The following is a 16,150-nucleotide window of genomic DNA, read 5'->3' on the forward strand; positions in this document are numbered from 1 at the left end:
AGATGTCAAGGTTATTCAGCATAAGCATGCGTACATTTTGATAGCGCAGTTAAGAGAGCAGCTGGTACTTTTTTTTAATCATTGATGTTTCATGGGCATCATGTTTGTTTTCTTTCTTTCTAACTCTCTAGGGCAGGCACCATGCCTTTTCTATGTTCTGTAAAATTCATGGTACTGTATAAATGTATGATGATAATAAGCAGTAGAAAGAGAGGAACAACCTGTGCAGGAGGTGGGAATACAAGGAAGTTTAAACAAAATGGCCACACACATTTTAAAATGTATTAATCTGAACAGAGTAATGCTCACAATTATTAAGTAAGCAATGACAGTATAATATACTGGTTATAAAGAGTCACTTACTTGAATGGCCTTGCTGTAATCAAGCACTCCATCTGCAGCTCCAGAAGGGATATCGTCAATGTGATAAATCCTATGCGAAAAAGTAGAGTTTCAAAGGAGAAGACGGGGGTGAAAAACAAGTATTTGCACTTTTTTCAAAATTGCATCAGTTTGGGGAAAGATGAAAAGTAAGCCAGTTTATAAGCTCTGGCAGTATCCCTTTAAAAGAGACAAGGTGGGTGAGGTAATATCTTTTAGCCCCTTTAAGTCAAATCAAAGCAGAGTTATTATTATTGTTATACATTGCAAAAAAGTTCTCTCTCTACCTTGGTGGGTCCTGCGCTTATTGGCGGATTTGCTCACCTCAGAGATCTTCCCTTCTGGTGGAACCCACAGTCCAGGTCAATTCTTCCTGTGTCTGATCAGGAGTTGGGAGGTTTGGGGGAAACCCAGGCCCGCTCTCTACTCCGGGTTCCAGCCCAGGGCCCTGTGGATTGCAGCTGTCTATAGTGCCTCCTGTAACAGCTGCATGACAGCTACAACTCCCTGGGCTACTTCCCCATGGCCTCCTCCAAACACCTTCTTTATCCTCACCACAGGACCTTCCTCCTGGTGTCTGATAACACTTCTACTCCTCAGTCCTCCAGAAGGGTACCCTCTCACTCTCACTCTCAGCTCCTTGCACCTCTTGCTCCCAGCTCCTCACCTACAGACCACAAACTGAACTGAGCTCCTTTTTAAATTCAGGTGTCCTGATTAGCCTGCCTTAATTGATTCTAGCAGCTTCTTGATTGGCTGCAGGTGTTCTAATCAGCCTGTCTGCCTTGTTTCCAGAAAGCTCCTGATTGTTCTGGAACCTTCCCTGTTACCTTACCAAGGGAAAGGGGACCTACTTAACCTGGGGCTAATATATCTGCCTTCTATCACTCTCCTGTAGCCATCTGGCCTGACCCTGTCACAACATATAGTACCAAAGATTAACATGGAAATATGGGAATAGAGGAGTTGGTGGATTTGGAGGATGCTGTGGAGATAATAATAGTATCTTTGTGGAAGGAGGATGGACTGCAGTGAAGAAAAACAAACAAACAAACAAAATCACACCAGGGTTGGGGGTCTGGGAGACAGGAAGACTAGTGAACCTATTGCCAATGATGGAGACAGAAGCAGGAAGGAAACATTTTGAAAGAAAAATGAGGAGTGTAGCTTTTGACATATTGAATTTGAGATGATGGCAGGCCATACAGGAGTAAAGGTTGAAAGATACTGTACAACCTGAGATATGAGTTTGTTTACAGTGAGACAGGCCAGGGAAGAGGCAACAAGTGTTGATGTGAGGGGGCACAATTTAAAGGTTCGGGAGGTGGCATGTAACTGCCTCATGCATCACCTCTGGATCCAGAACAGAGGGTTACAAACTATGGGGTGTGCCCCCCTTGAAGGGCACAGAGAAACATTCGGGAGTGGAGGGGAGCAATGCCAAGCCTCTTGGGCAGGGGGCACCAGGCTGTTGGCAATGGAAGGTAGGGCAAGCCCCGCTACAGTGCGAGGGAGCAGTTTCCCCCAGGCAGAACCCCTGTTATAGGAGTGGGAGAGCGACCCCTGCCCTGGAAACAGGCCCGAGGTGTTGGCCCTGCAGAGGTCTGCAAAGCAGGTAGCAGGAAACGCTGGGGCTCCAGCAGCAGGGAAGGAGAAGCAGCCACATGCAGCAGGCTGGGAGACAGGGGAGAGGCTCAGCCCGCATCCAGTCGACCCATTGCTTCCTCCTTCCAGGCGCTGCACAGACCCATGGTGAGTGCTGCTGCCAGGGGGAGCCGCTGCCTCCTCGCTGCTGGGCATCCCGAGGCCTTGCCCACCCTCACTGCTCTGTTGTGCAGAGTCTGCAGTGGCCCCTCTGGATGGGTCCCCTCAGAACATTTAGCTGTTGGCGGAAAATCACGGGTGAGGGGAGATGTCACGTGACCTTTCCTCATGCATTGCCTCTGGGTCAGGGGTAGAGAGGCAGCTGTGGATGTCATCAACATGGGAACAATCATGGGAGTGGATAAGCCTAGGAAGAGCGCGTGTAAAGAAGAAAAGAAGCCAAAGACTGAGCTCCAAGAGTGGGAGAGGACGAAGGAGCCACCAAAGGAGACATTGAACAGGAGGTCACTGAGGCAGGAGGAGACTGTGAAAATGCTCTAACCAAAAGCAGTTCTGGGTAAGGACTATGCATTAAACATTGTTCTTATTTATTTACTTAGATAGGCTTATGAGTCAGCAAACTGAAGTGATAAAAATGACGAGAGGAAAGGAGTGGATATTTCCAGAAAGGCTCTCTGAACAATCATGTTGTGCTAAAGCAAAGATATATATATATATATATAAAAACCGAGACAAACCTCTCTCTGCCTTCTTTTCTAGTCCGTGCTACCTGATTAATTTCCATTGCTGTGAGCTTCTTGGCAACACGGTATTGCCAGATATAAAAAGCTTCTTTTGAAGCTGCTATCACATGGGTTTTGGTCATTGTAACAAATAATGGTCCTGTAATACAACCCAAACAGTAATAAAATTAGAATGGCAAATTAAAACATGAACCAAATTCATCAAATGGAAACAAGTGACATTTTGCTCAAGTGGACAGAATTGCATCTCTCTAGTCCTATGGAAAAAATAACTACAGAATACTGGTATATTTCATTCATTACTGAGTTACTTCACTGTAGCTGTATATACATAGGCAAAAGAAGGGTATTTTTCAATCATATGAGCTCAGTCAAGTTAGCTTAAATCAACTGAATCTCCCCCTACCACTTCTTAATACCTGTGCACACACAGTTTAACACAAAGTCTTGCACTCAGGAAAGCTAATCCAAATGAACTTTTAAAGTGGATTAGATAAACCTCATTAAACCCCTGTGTGGACACACTTATTGTGTATCCTTAATTCAGTTTAGTTTACTTTAATTCACTTTGGAAATGTATTAAGCTGTATTAAAGTCACTTTAATTCTGAAGAAGAGTGTCCATGGAGGGGTTTAATGTGGTTCAATGAACTGAATGGATGAACTATCAAGCTACAGATCAGTAAGGAGATTCTAGAGACATCGAGCAAAACCCTAATGGAGTGTATGCAATAAAATCAATATCCTGGTCTTGATTTAGGATTAACTATCTGTATTATATATTTCAACCCTGCCTATTTTTATATAAGTCAAGAAAACATTTGAAGTGGCAAATAGCATGACCCAAAGAAGATAAAGCACTATGCAGGATTCCTTGACTGCAACTAGGTGAAAACAATTAGAATTTTGAGCAAAACACATGACTTGAAAGTGCTGTATGTATGGCAGACTTGTCTTAATTAATTATGAAAGGGCCAAATCCTCCTTCATTAATGTGGACTTAATGATTTGGCCTGAGGAAAACATGCATTTTGCCTTCTTTTAAATTTTACAACAGGTCTTTTAAATGGAAATTAAAAGGAACAGCCATGGGGGTGAAATGCTTGCAAACTGCATGGAGACTACTTAAAAATATCATAACAGAGGTTCAAACTAAATGTATACCCCCAATTATAAAAAAAAAAAAAAAAACCACGCTGCTGCCCATCCCCACAGCACCAATGGGAGTCCTGGACCACCTCCCCCACAGCACTTGCAGCCCATTGTGCCCCCACTCCCCCGCCCAAGTTTTAGTTAGAGGTATATAGTAAAAGTCATGGACAGGTTACGGGCCATGAATTTTTGTTTACCGCCCCTGACCTGTCCATGACTTTTACTAAAAATACCTGTGACTAAAACGTAGCGTTACTTATGAGCAACTCAAACTCATTAAACCCTCCCAGTTTTAGGGCAATCTATTTCAATATGCTTTCACTACCTAGTAAGATTAGCTATGTGCGCTTGAAGAGCAAATCCTTCTTTAACTCCGCACTTCATGAGCTCATAAAAAGTAAAGTGCTGCACATGCTCAGTAAGCTATTTTTAAAACTTCATAACACGGTGAAATTACAACCAATGTTCTCTTGAATAAATAAGACACTTTGCCTTTTCTTTACTACTGCCAAATTTCAACTTCCAGCCATTGGGGCTGTAGAGCTGCTAAAGAGTTACTATATATGTTTAATACAGAGATATATTTTGTACTCTCATATTCAAAAATTACTGCATATTTTTGCTCAAACTTTTTTTGCACAATCACTCTGGGACAGAGAGCAAGCATGTGAAAACATATCCTGAAAGATGAAAGTTCCTCAAGATATGAACAACTGAAAATAGGGATTTAGAATGTCATGGCCACATTTCAATAACAACTATTGAATGCTGAATTGGATAACAGGGCCTTATTAACTGAAAAACTGTGAAGTTTGTCAGTTTATTTTTCTCCTAAAGCTTCCCTCTGATTGTTAAGAGTGCAACTGACAGTCCTTACTAAGGCAAAACACCTCACTGGCTTTACTGGGAGTTTTGCCTGAGTAAAGACTGCAGGATTAAATAGCATTTGCCAACCATTTGAAACACTTTTTTAATGCAACTCAACCAACTAACCAGCAGGGAAAGGTCACATCTATCAGATGAACCTGACTTTCTAATGTTTAATTGTTTTTAAATACTTAATGTTACAAAGAGGTACATATATTATCCTTAGATGACCTTGCAGATGTAGTTGACATTAAAGTAATGAGAGAAGTTGTTTTTAAAAGTAAAGGTTATTTGGGAAGCTGCAACATGTTTTAGTGAAAGTGTGAGTCAAACTATTTTAACAGATCTGAGAAAGGATTCACTCTTTAGAAATGTGCATTTGTTAATAATAGAACCATTACTGTAGCTGTAATGGAAAAAGTTTAAGTCATTAAAAATATCTGTTGAAAAACAGAGAAATGGTACCAGTTAAAAAAAGCTCCAATTGTTAATAGGTTGCATTAATCAGAGAAGCAGAGTAGGTTCAGCCTTTTTTCTGAGAAACAGAAATGTATTTATAGAACTAAAGTATTTTTCAACTACTTTATTAATTAAAAATAATGGTTTAATACTCAGTTCCTAATACATATCATAGTTTACTCCACAGTGACCTTGAATTTCTATTGTTTATTCTCCCATTACATTTAAATCTCAGAGGAAGGCATAGTGGCTGATATAACAGAATCATAGTAGATACGACACAGAAAAGTGAATGATTTGTAGAAACAAAATACTGTTGTCCTACTGAACAGTTTTTCAGTAGTTTAAATGACTATTATAAGATACTTGGTATAAGAAGTGGAAAAAGCAACAGAACAACATTGTTAGTATTTGCTTACCAATGTCAATATATTTTGGATCAAGGGGCGTACCAATAGAATTGCAGAGAACCAGCACGTACTGTATGGAAATAAGAGCAAATATCAGTGCTACTGTGTTTGCTTAGGTCGGAAAGTTAACATTCTGTACAAGGTTATCCTTTTGTGAAATGCTGCTCATAACCTGTACATCTCACAGGATCACAATCCTGTTCAGCAGCATGGAGAGGTAAAGTACCAAAGGCATCATAAACACAAATGCAGTGCAAAAATGAGAATAATGCTACTCTTACCTCCTACCTCTATATGAGAATCAAACTATGAAACGGGGCTTGAAAAAAATGACTAACCACATATTTCAAAGGATTGCATCTACTAGTCAAAAGATGGCATGAAAGAACAAAAGGCCCCACCAGCAAGGAGTAATATGCTGGTGATGAGGCCAGTCTCCGAGGAGTTGATGGGAGAGTGCTCGGGGGTCGATTTATTGTGTCTAGACTAGATGTGATAAATCAACGCCCACTGGATTGATCAGTGCCCACCGATCCGGTGGGTAGTATAGACATACCCCCAGTGTCTTAAAAGGTGTACTGTGCTGGGATTCCTTATAAGGGTCCTGTCCTGTCAGACACTTCTCAAGCTACGTTTACACTGCAACTAGACACCCCAGGCTTGTGGGACTCAGGCTGTGGGCTGTTTCATTGCAGTGTAGACTTCCGGGTTCTAGGATGCTGCGAGGTGGGAAGGTCCCACAGCTCGGACTGCAGTCCGAGCCTGAAAGTCTACACTGAAATGAAGCAGCCCCCCAACCTGAGCCCTGGCAGCTGCAGTCAGCTAGCATGGGCCAGCCACAGGTCTTCCTTTGCAGTGTAGACATACAAAGGATGGAATCACTGAGGGTATCAGCATCAAGTTAACAGGTATATGATAAATTTGCAATCCGACACCTCTGTAGCTGCTAGAAGGCAGAGTTCTTGCTTTGGCCTTACCCACCTGCCTTCCCTATACCACAGGATTCTGAGCAGCTACAGAAAAACTGACTAGAATCTTGCTGCTTTTACTCTGCTGCTACTGCTGCTTGGAAAAGCTATGAACATTAACAAATGATCTGGATCAGTCTGCCAAGAGACTCAGGAAGATGTGACCCATAAACGAAAGGGCAGCTTTGACCCCATTCTCTAGAGAATGCTACCTATTTGCCATTGGTGTGTTTATTTTTCAAACCCTGGAATGGAAACATTTACATCAATGATTGAATAGGAAGGTGAGGGCCTACTAACGGAGACACATGAAAACTGACAAACATGTGCGGCAGGAGCTCCAGGTTCAAAAGCTGGATTTCTATACCCGAGATCATCAAAGAGCTGGTGTACGTGCTCTCCAAGACATGGAAAAGAATTAGCTCTCCACAGTTCTTTCATTTTGCTGACTGAGTCATGTAACTGCAGAGGCTATAGAAAAAACTGTATCATCTGCCCCTTTAAACTGCTGCACAGATAGCTTGCACATAAGAAGGCAAATATATAGCATTTAAAATTCATGTGGTGTACAAAAAGCCTGTTGCTCAGAAAAAGATAAAATATCTGAGCATCAAAAAAGAAAAGATCTTTTCAGTTTTTCAGCAGGTGATCCACTCTCCTCATTCTCTCAGTAAGTAGAGAGCAGTTGCTGAAACTTATGATTTATTTTTCTCTGGTTTTCTCATAATTGTTCTTTGTTATTATAAGCCAGAATTTTAGATTTCTGATTAAATACAATGATATTCCTTGACTTCACTATCAAAAATTGAGACTCTAGACCTGCTATTTGTAATTGTAATTTTAACCCTCCTGCCTTTTTTTGGGCAGGTGGGGGAAATTATCCCTAGATTTTAACCCACTCTCAGTTTCTCTACCATGTCCTTGTTGCTGCACTTCTAAGATTCTATGTCATGAAATCAGAAGAAGGCTCATGGGACAAGAGTTTCCAAATGCACAATGGAGTGGGAGGCAAGGAGAGAAATGCGCTGCTGGAATTGAAGAGGTTGCATTACACTAGGTCTGAGCAAAGTAGAATGTCTGAGAGTTAGAAGAGGTTGTCAAGCCACACCACTGTATCCTCTTCAAGTCCAGCTGAGGATCCCTCCTCATCTTCCCTTGTGATACTCTCTAGGCAATGTTGCTGGAACTAGCCCTTTTGTCTCATCAGCTCCCACTACAATATCTGTCAAAAAACTCTCCTCTTGAGGTCATGATTCTAGTTAACTACATCTACAGAGAAAGAAAATCTTAGTATATACATGATATATTGCTTCACAGAGCAATTCTAATGATCCAGTAGCAGAAAGTTAAGCTTGCCCACTTCCGTCACTGAATGTTGACCAGCCCTTAGTAGTAAAGGCAGCATTGGAGACACAGACCTACCAGTAATAAGAGAAGTGAAGAAGAAACTGAAAGATAAGAGACATTTGTAATCCTGAACAGTTAAATATAAAAGAGTTTTGCTTATTTATTTCCAAGAAAGAAGATCAAATGTCTTCACCCAAACCAGTAGGATTGCAGATTTTAAAAGGTGCAGTCCAGAAAAACCTCTCAGTTAACTGCACTTCAATTTAGTTGGATGTTTCTGGCTATGTATCATAGGACCATTTTTCCAGCACACACCACAGCACACTATTACTGTACAATCAGTTGAATTAGCACTAAAATGATTCTTTTACCGTTGCACCAATTGACTCCGTCTCATGCTCCTCCTTTGTAAGCAACATACAAATGATACAGAAAATAACTGAATTAATTCAGAAATGAATGCAGTAACCATTAAATGATGTAAATCTGGTAGTAAAATGTACATCTATCCTAGACATTTTTACAGCATCTATCATCATAGTACCTAGGTGCTACAAAGAAAGTGGAATGTGAGATGTAAACAGTTCATGGTACTAACCCTTTAGCAACATATACAGACCTTTTATATAGATATGAAAGATCATACCATGAAAGAAAGAAAAAACAATACAAGCATGATTTATTTTTATAAGTCTGTTTTAAAAACTTAAAAAAAGAAATGGCCCCTGCAGCCCCACCTCACACTCATTTTCACTCTTTATATTCTTTAATTTTCCAGTGTAGACCAGTCTTTGGACTTGAAGTTGGACACTACATTTGGAAATGTACATTTTATTCTATCTTTTCCCACCTATTATTTTAATCATATTAACTCAAAATCTTTTATTGTTTTTTATAATTGATAGGGACATATCTTGCATATTTTAGTATGTCTCCTATAAAGGTCTGATCCAAAGTCCATTGAACTCAATAGAAAATCTCCCATTAAGAGCCCCCAATTCAGCATGTACTTAAATCCATGCATAACTTTAGGCAACTGAGTAGCCCCATTGACTTCAATGGAACTGTACAGGTGCTTTCATACCTTCCTGAATAGGGGCCTAAATTAATGGGCTTTCATTTATTTTAAAACAAAAGATGTCTAACATGTAGATTATCAGTTTAAGACTGACTCAATATATCAATGACTTGATGATGATGATGGATGATGAAAGGATTGCAGTCAGATGTCTAGAAAGACAAGTTAGTGAGGTAACATTTTACTGGACCAACTTCTTTTGGTGAGAAAAGTTTTTGAACTTACACAGAACTCTTTTTTCAGGTCTGGGTTTATAATAGTTATTTTATTTTCTGCTTTCCATTGATCAAAACAATCTTTAAAGTCTTGATTTTTTTCTAAATATTGATTCTGTATTTCTTTGAAAATTGTTTTCAAGGTTTCTAAAGCAGCAACAGTTACCATTGCTCCTCTTCTTACACATTGTAAGAACAATGAGGATAGGGTTTGTTAGTTAACTCCTGCTGCAATTTTTGTCTTGTTAAAGTGTGTCCCATCCAAAGAGTGGCTATATTTAATTGAAGTTGATAGAATGGTGCAGATCCAGAAACTGAGGTACATTTTCCTACCACCTGACTGCAACTTTAAGGTTGGCCACATTTGTGCCTGACAACATCCATTTAAAATTCAAGATTTTTTTTTTCATATCTCGTTTGAAACAAAGAAAAAAGATTTTACCTGAGGTTGGTTTTCATCAGCTTTAGTTGCCAAAATGCAGAAGTCTCCACAAGTGGTTATGGAAATCAGACTCTTAACATATTTCACATACTTTTCATTGTTTTTTGTATCCCAAAAAACCACACAGTATTCAGGACGATCTGGTCGGGTATATGCATAAACCACTGTGTTGGAGCAGTAACCCCACTGACAAGAAGAACAACATTGTTAATTTTGACCAGAAATTATGCAAATTGAGTGACAAGTAGTACATTGTTACTGTAGAAAAAGTGTGGTTCATATATACTACCAGCATCCATCAGTATTTCCCCCTTCCTATCAAGAGAAATGCTGTATCAAAAATTGTAAATTTATTCCTGTTCTAAATTACTGGATTGACAATCCAGGAGACTGAAGCCTTTTGTTAATTAACAAATTGGGTAGGAGTTAGCTTTCCCACACTGCTACACCAACACATCTCAATCTTGAACTGGAGTAGTCCCCCAGGGATGACAGAAGAGTTCATTTTCCACAATCAATTCTCTTTTGAGTTTGTTATAAGTACCAATTGCTGTGTTTATTTTTGTGATGTGAACACTTGCCCTCTGAGAATAGGACTGGAAATGTAGGATTGGAAGGGACCTCAACAGTTCATTTAGCCCAGTCCCCTGCACTGAGGCAGGACTAAGAACTATCTATACCATCACTGATAGGTGTTCTTAAAAACTTCCAATGATAGAGATTCCATAACTTTCCTAGCACTTTGTTCCAGTGCTTAACTACCCTTACTAGGAAGCTTTTTTGTAATGTCTAGCCTAAATCTCTCCTGCAATTTAAGCCCATTACTTCTTTTCCTGTCCTCAGCGGATAAGGAGAACAATTTATCTTCCTCCTTTTTATAACAACCTTTTACATACTTCAAGATTTATGTCCTCCCTCAGTCTTTTCTTCTTCCGATTAATCAAACCTAGTTTTTTCAATCTTTCCTCGTAGGTCATGTTTTCTAGACCTTTAATGCTTGTTGTTGCTCTCCTCTGGACCTCCTCTAGCATACCCGCATCTTTCCTGAAGTCTGGTACCCAGAACTGAACACAGTACTCCAAAGAGGCCTTATCAGTAAGGTTATGTTTTAGTCACAAGTATTTTAGGCATTGCCCCTGCAGCTCCCATTGGCCGCTGTGGTTCACGGCCAATGGGAGCTGTGAAGCCAGTGCTCTGGGCAGTAGCAGCATTCAAAGCTGCCTGCCAATGCCTCCAACTAGCAGCTGAGCAAGAAGGATGTTGCCGCTTCCGGGGAGCCCCCCAGCTTAGCACCGCCCAGAGTCCGCCTCACCACGACTGGTGCCCTAACCCCATGTCCCTCCCACACCCAACTCTGCTAGTGGGGGAGGGAATGGGGAGGGGGTGCGGCGGCCTGAGACTGCTTCAGCAGTAGCCGGTGTGCCTGACACAGGGGCTACCAGAGTTGCCCCAGAGCCAGACGCACCAGCTGCTGCAGAAGTCATGGAGGTCATGCAAAGTCAGTTTGTCAAGATCATTTTGAACTCTAATCATGTCCTCCAGAACACTTGCAATCCCTCCCAGCTTGGTATAGTGTACTCTCTTTGCCATTATCCAAATCATTTATGTAAATATTGAAAAGAACCAGGCCAGATCCCTTCCAGCTTGACTGTGAGCCACTGATAAATACCGTCTGGGAATGGTTTGCCAACCAGCAGTGCACCCACCTTATAGTAGATAAGTCTAGGCTATATTTTCCTAGTTTGCTTATGAGAAGGTCATGGGACACAGTAACAAAAGCCTTATTAAAATCGAAATATACTACATCTACCCTTTTCCCCTATCCACAAGGCTTGTTAACCTGTCAAAGAAGACTATTAGGTTGGTTTGATATGATATATTCTTCACAATTCCACGATCGCTTTATCTTCTAGGTGCTTACAAGCTGATTGCTTAATTATTTGCTCCATTATCTTTCTAGGTACCAAAGTTAAGATGACTGGTCTATAAGGTCATGTCTACAGTACAATCTTAAATCGACTTATATTAGGTCAACTTAGAGCCACTGCAGAAATGACTGCAGTCGCTGATGTCCACACCACCTTCTGTCGGTAGTGTGCGTCTTCAACAGGAGCGCTTCCACTGACTGAAGAGGGGCAATGGAGGGGGGAGGAGGCTGCGAGCCAGGGCTCTCAGTTCTGCGCAGCTCCCCACTGGGAGTCCAGGTGCCCCCTGGCGCTTCTCGCCTCCACGTTCCCAGCCAGGAGCAGCGGAGCAGCTGCCCATGGCTTCTCGCCTCCAGCAAGTAGATCTGCGCCGAGTCCAATAGGTTGCTGTGCACCCAGCGGGGAATGGGGAGCCGGGAGCCTGGGTGGCAGCCTGGCTTGGAGCAGAGATTTGGTAGCAACCCAACAGGGGAGTCCGGAGCCAGCTTTCTTGTCAATTTCACAGCTCTGGCAGAGCCAGGAAATTGACAAAAATGACAGCCAACAGTCAATGTAAGGAACACAGTGTCTACAAAGTCACTGTGTCACCCTGACTACACCAACATAAGCCCTATGCCTCTTATGGAGGTGGAATTATTATGTTGCTGTAGTAGAGCACTTACATCAGAAGGAGCAAGCCAGTAGTGTAAACACTGACATGGTTAGATAGACAAACTGCCTTTTGTGGATCTAACTCTGTAATGTAGACCAAGCCTTAATCACAAATTGTCCTTATTCTGCATTTTATAGCTAGGTACTGTATTTGTCTTTGTTCAGTCCTCTGGGATCTCTCCCATCTTCCACAAGTTCTCTTTTCATAGAATCATAGATGATTAGGGTTGGAAGAGACCTCAGGAGGTCATCTAGTCCAACTCCCTGCTCAAAGCAGGACCAACTCCAACTAAATCATCCCAGCCAGGGCTTTGTCAAGCCAGGCCTTAAAAACCTCTAAGGATGGAGATTTCACCACCTCCCTAGGTAACCCATTCCAATGCTTCACTGGAATGTTCAAATTCCTGAACTTGAAGACATCTAACTAGTCTAAGGGCTTGTCTACACTTAAAATACTACTGTAGTGCAGCCGCACTGCTGCAGCTATGTCACAGCAGTGCTTCAGTGAAGATGCTACCCATTCCAACAGGAGAGATCCTCCCATCGGCATAGGCACGGCACCTTCCTGAGAGGAGATAGCTAGGTAGAAGGGAAAATTCTTCCGTGGACAAAGCAATGTCTACACTGGGGGTTAGGTCAGCTTAATTGTGTTGCTCAGGTGTGTGGATTTTTCACACCCCAGAACAATGCAGTTATAGCAACCTAATTTCCTAGTGTGGACCAAGCCTATGTAATTCTTAACTTGCTTTTTTTTAGCCTCAGATTCTACCCCATTTAAACTGACGTTCACTATATTAGTTGTCCAATCACTGCTAACCTTTTTGGTGAAAACAAACCAAAAAAAAAAGGCATTTTCTGTTATTGTCTTTCCCTCCAAATTTGAGTAATGGGCCTGCCTGGCCATTGGTCTTGTTTCTAATGTAGTTGTAAAAATGTGTTCTTGTTACTCTTTACGTCCCTATCTAGTTTAATGCCATTTTGTGCCTTAGCCTTTCTAATTTTGTTCCTACATAGTTGTGATGCTTTTTTTATATTCATCCTTTGTAATCTGAGCTAGTTTCCACTTGCTTTATGACTCTTGAGTTTCAGGTCATTGAAGATCTCCGGGTTAAAACAGGGTGGTCTCTTAACATACTTCCTATTTTTCCTACGCACTGGGATAGTTTGCTTTTGTGCCTTAATAATGCCTCTTTTAAAAACCAGAACTCTCTGGAAATATTTTTCCTTTAGATTTGCCTCCCAAACACACAGGAAACATAATAAATCAAAGAAATATCCCAAATTATGCAATCTTACAAGACTTGGACCGGCCAAAATAAACAAGTGATTATTAAAGCATTAAAAATAACTCTCCCACAATAACCCTATAATTTCTTACAAAAATAAAGAGCACCTTCTTCATCCCTCCAAAAATAAAGAATCAGTAGAAGTCTGGGAATATGGAATCAGAGAGAAGACAAAAAGGCAAGACCAGCAATGAAAAGGCCAACCATTGCAACTTAGGATCAACCAATGATTTTATCTTGGCTAAATGGCCACGTATTTTCAATTTGTTGTAGTCATTTCTTAGGGATTATCTGAGACGAAAATATAGATATACCCCATCAGAGAAGGGAAAGAGTGCCCTTTAAGAGTGAGACATGATGGGAAACCTCTCTCTGATATAAAGAAAAAAGGAGCTCAGCCTGAGGAAGTTTTGATAGAGGCAGGACCTATAGGAATTGAAGATGTAGTCCATCTGAGAAAACAACTGGTGGTTTTTCTTCCTTTGTTAAATATTTTTTTAATTATGTTCTAAGAAATAACAACTGTTTGGAAAGTACATTTGGTTGGTTAGTGCATTCTATGCCAGGAATTAAATAATACCATCAGGGGAACGTGAATTGTTACATAAATAGTATTGTAAATTTTCAAGTCTATGCAATATTCTTTTACTGTGTGTCACCATATATAGCAATGGTCTCAGTGAGCTAAGGGGTAAGTTGTGAAAGTCCAGGAACCACCAAAATTGTAAATACTGCTACTTCTACTGATAACAATGGTGAGATTACCAATAACTGCCAGTGCCCAATGGATTTGACTAAAATATTCCAGAAATTTTTAAAAGGAAAATTCTGCAACTATCAATCTTTTATTTCATAGATACAATCTCCAGATTAGGTAATCACTGCTATCCAAATAACGACAAATCATTCTAAACAGCATCAAAAACTCAAAAACTGTAGCAATAATTCAAGGTTTTAACATTAAAAGAAATAATTAAATCTTGCTATTGTTAGAGAAACTTCCACTCAATTTATGTAATATAATAGTAGATACAAGACCTCCCACATTCATTACTTTTTCTAGTGGCAAGGAACATTAACTGCTTGTCATACAATTCTCAGCCTTGTGGCCACTTGTTACTGTTGTTAATAGTACTTAAAAGGAAAGATACTGGGGACTGGATGCTTTAGTAGACTGATAATGGGACACTAAGCCTTTCAACTCGAGGTCACGGGTTCAAATCTGACCCAAGTCAATAATGACTTTCAATCATTACCATCTGACAGTTGTTCAGTGGCCAGTGTAAACAGCTACTTCCCATTAGGAAGGTACTGATATAATCAAAATGGCACACCAAAGTCATGAAAAGAAATAATAAAATGTGCTACATATTAAAGAAATGTAGCTTTGAACTAGCAATCTTTAACATTGCTACTAAATATATGGTCAATAGATTCCATATGTTTGCTGCATTAATAAAGTAGAAAATAATTATGGAAGGGTAATTAAATCCAAATGAGCAGCTAAGAATCTATATCTTTATGAAAGCACAACTGTTCCCACAAAGACTCAGTTTTGCAAGGGAAAGAAATGCAGCTTACACACAGAGTTCTTAGAACTCAGTTTTCAAAATATCCCTTATTCCTTCATTTAACGTCTCTAACCCAGGTCTGGAAATACATACATCCTGGGACGCAACCCGAAAATGTTTCTTCAGTGTTTCATACATACCAATGATATTTCTAAGTAAAACAAATTAACATAAAAAGTCATAGGCATGTGTTCCAGTTGTTACAAATTTCCCACAGAACGCACCAGGCAGCACTTCCTCGGAGGCTGGTTAGAACTTTTTTCCAATGTGAATTTCCAGAACTTCTTCCAGCAAATTTACAATTAACTATCTGGAGTCTTTTCCTAGCAGACACAGATCATTCTCCAGTGGCTTTTTACAGCAGAGTGAAACACTGTCTTTAATTATAGTTCTTCTGAAGGTTTCATGTTATGCTCTTTCATCTCTTCTGCTTTATTTTACAGTCTATTTAAATGCTAGTTAACAAAAACTTGAATGGTTAACATAAACAAGCAATCTTTTCAATTCACTACTTCAATCATCCCTCTCCACTATTATGTTACCTTTAAAATTGAATAGCAAGGAATATTCTTTGTTCAGATCACAGTTTTTTCAGCATGCTGACAGCATACATTTGCTACCAGATAACATCAGATAAAACAGGAAAGCAATGCTTAGCTAAATTCTTAACCAGGAGCCCAGTTTGTACTGCTCGTTTGTCATCTTGAAAAGTCATATACAAAACATAGTGTAAAGATTTTATAAGCACTGCTTAACTGTACCTAAACATAAATGTCAGTCTACTTGCCTTTTAATAAGTATATTGCAGGTTTTATAATAATATTATTTTTTAACTTTACACAGGAAAACAAATGTAATATAATTGCACCGAATAAAGTTATTCTTAAATGTCAGATTTTCCCCAGAAGGTGAAATGGTTGAAGCAAATCTTTACAAATGAACCAATAGTCACATATACTATTCAAATGTGCTAGAAGCCTACACAGACTTCAGTGAGCGTGGGATCTTTCAAGTCTCCCAGACATATTGGTTTCAGCTAATAGCACTTACA

At 40.1% G+C, this 16,150-nt stretch overlaps 2 protein-coding genes across 3 annotated transcripts in view; one reads left to right on the top strand and one right to left on the bottom strand.

The window, feature by feature from the left end:
- LOC127049709 (uncharacterized) overlaps positions 1-16,150 on the top strand; it is a 1,018,748-nt gene that overhangs the window by 515,259 nt on the left and 487,339 nt on the right. The window lies entirely within an intron of this gene.
- The window catches only part of WDR35 (WD repeat domain 35), a 73,909-nt gene that overhangs the window by 32,647 nt on the left and 25,112 nt on the right, over positions 1-16,150 (bottom strand). The window contains exons 10-14 of one of the 2 annotated variants that reach the window (XM_050950667.1): positions 9,667-9,852; positions 8,303-8,335; positions 5,626-5,686; positions 2,724-2,868; positions 364-433 (exon numbers count right to left, since the gene is read on the bottom strand). In XM_050950667.1, coding sequence (XP_050806624.1) covers positions 364-433; positions 2,724-2,868; positions 5,626-5,686; positions 8,303-8,335; positions 9,667-9,852 — 495 coding nt within the window. The remainder of the gene's footprint in view (positions 1-363; positions 434-2,723; positions 2,869-5,625; positions 5,687-8,302; positions 8,336-9,666; positions 9,853-16,150) is intronic. The other variant, XM_050950668.1, reaches the window with a different exon arrangement.

This window comes from Gopherus flavomarginatus, chromosome 4 (assembly GCF_025201925.1).
Source record: "Gopherus flavomarginatus isolate rGopFla2 chromosome 4, rGopFla2.mat.asm, whole genome shotgun sequence".
NCBI classification, from domain to species: domain Eukaryota; kingdom Metazoa; phylum Chordata; order Testudines; family Testudinidae; genus Gopherus; species Gopherus flavomarginatus.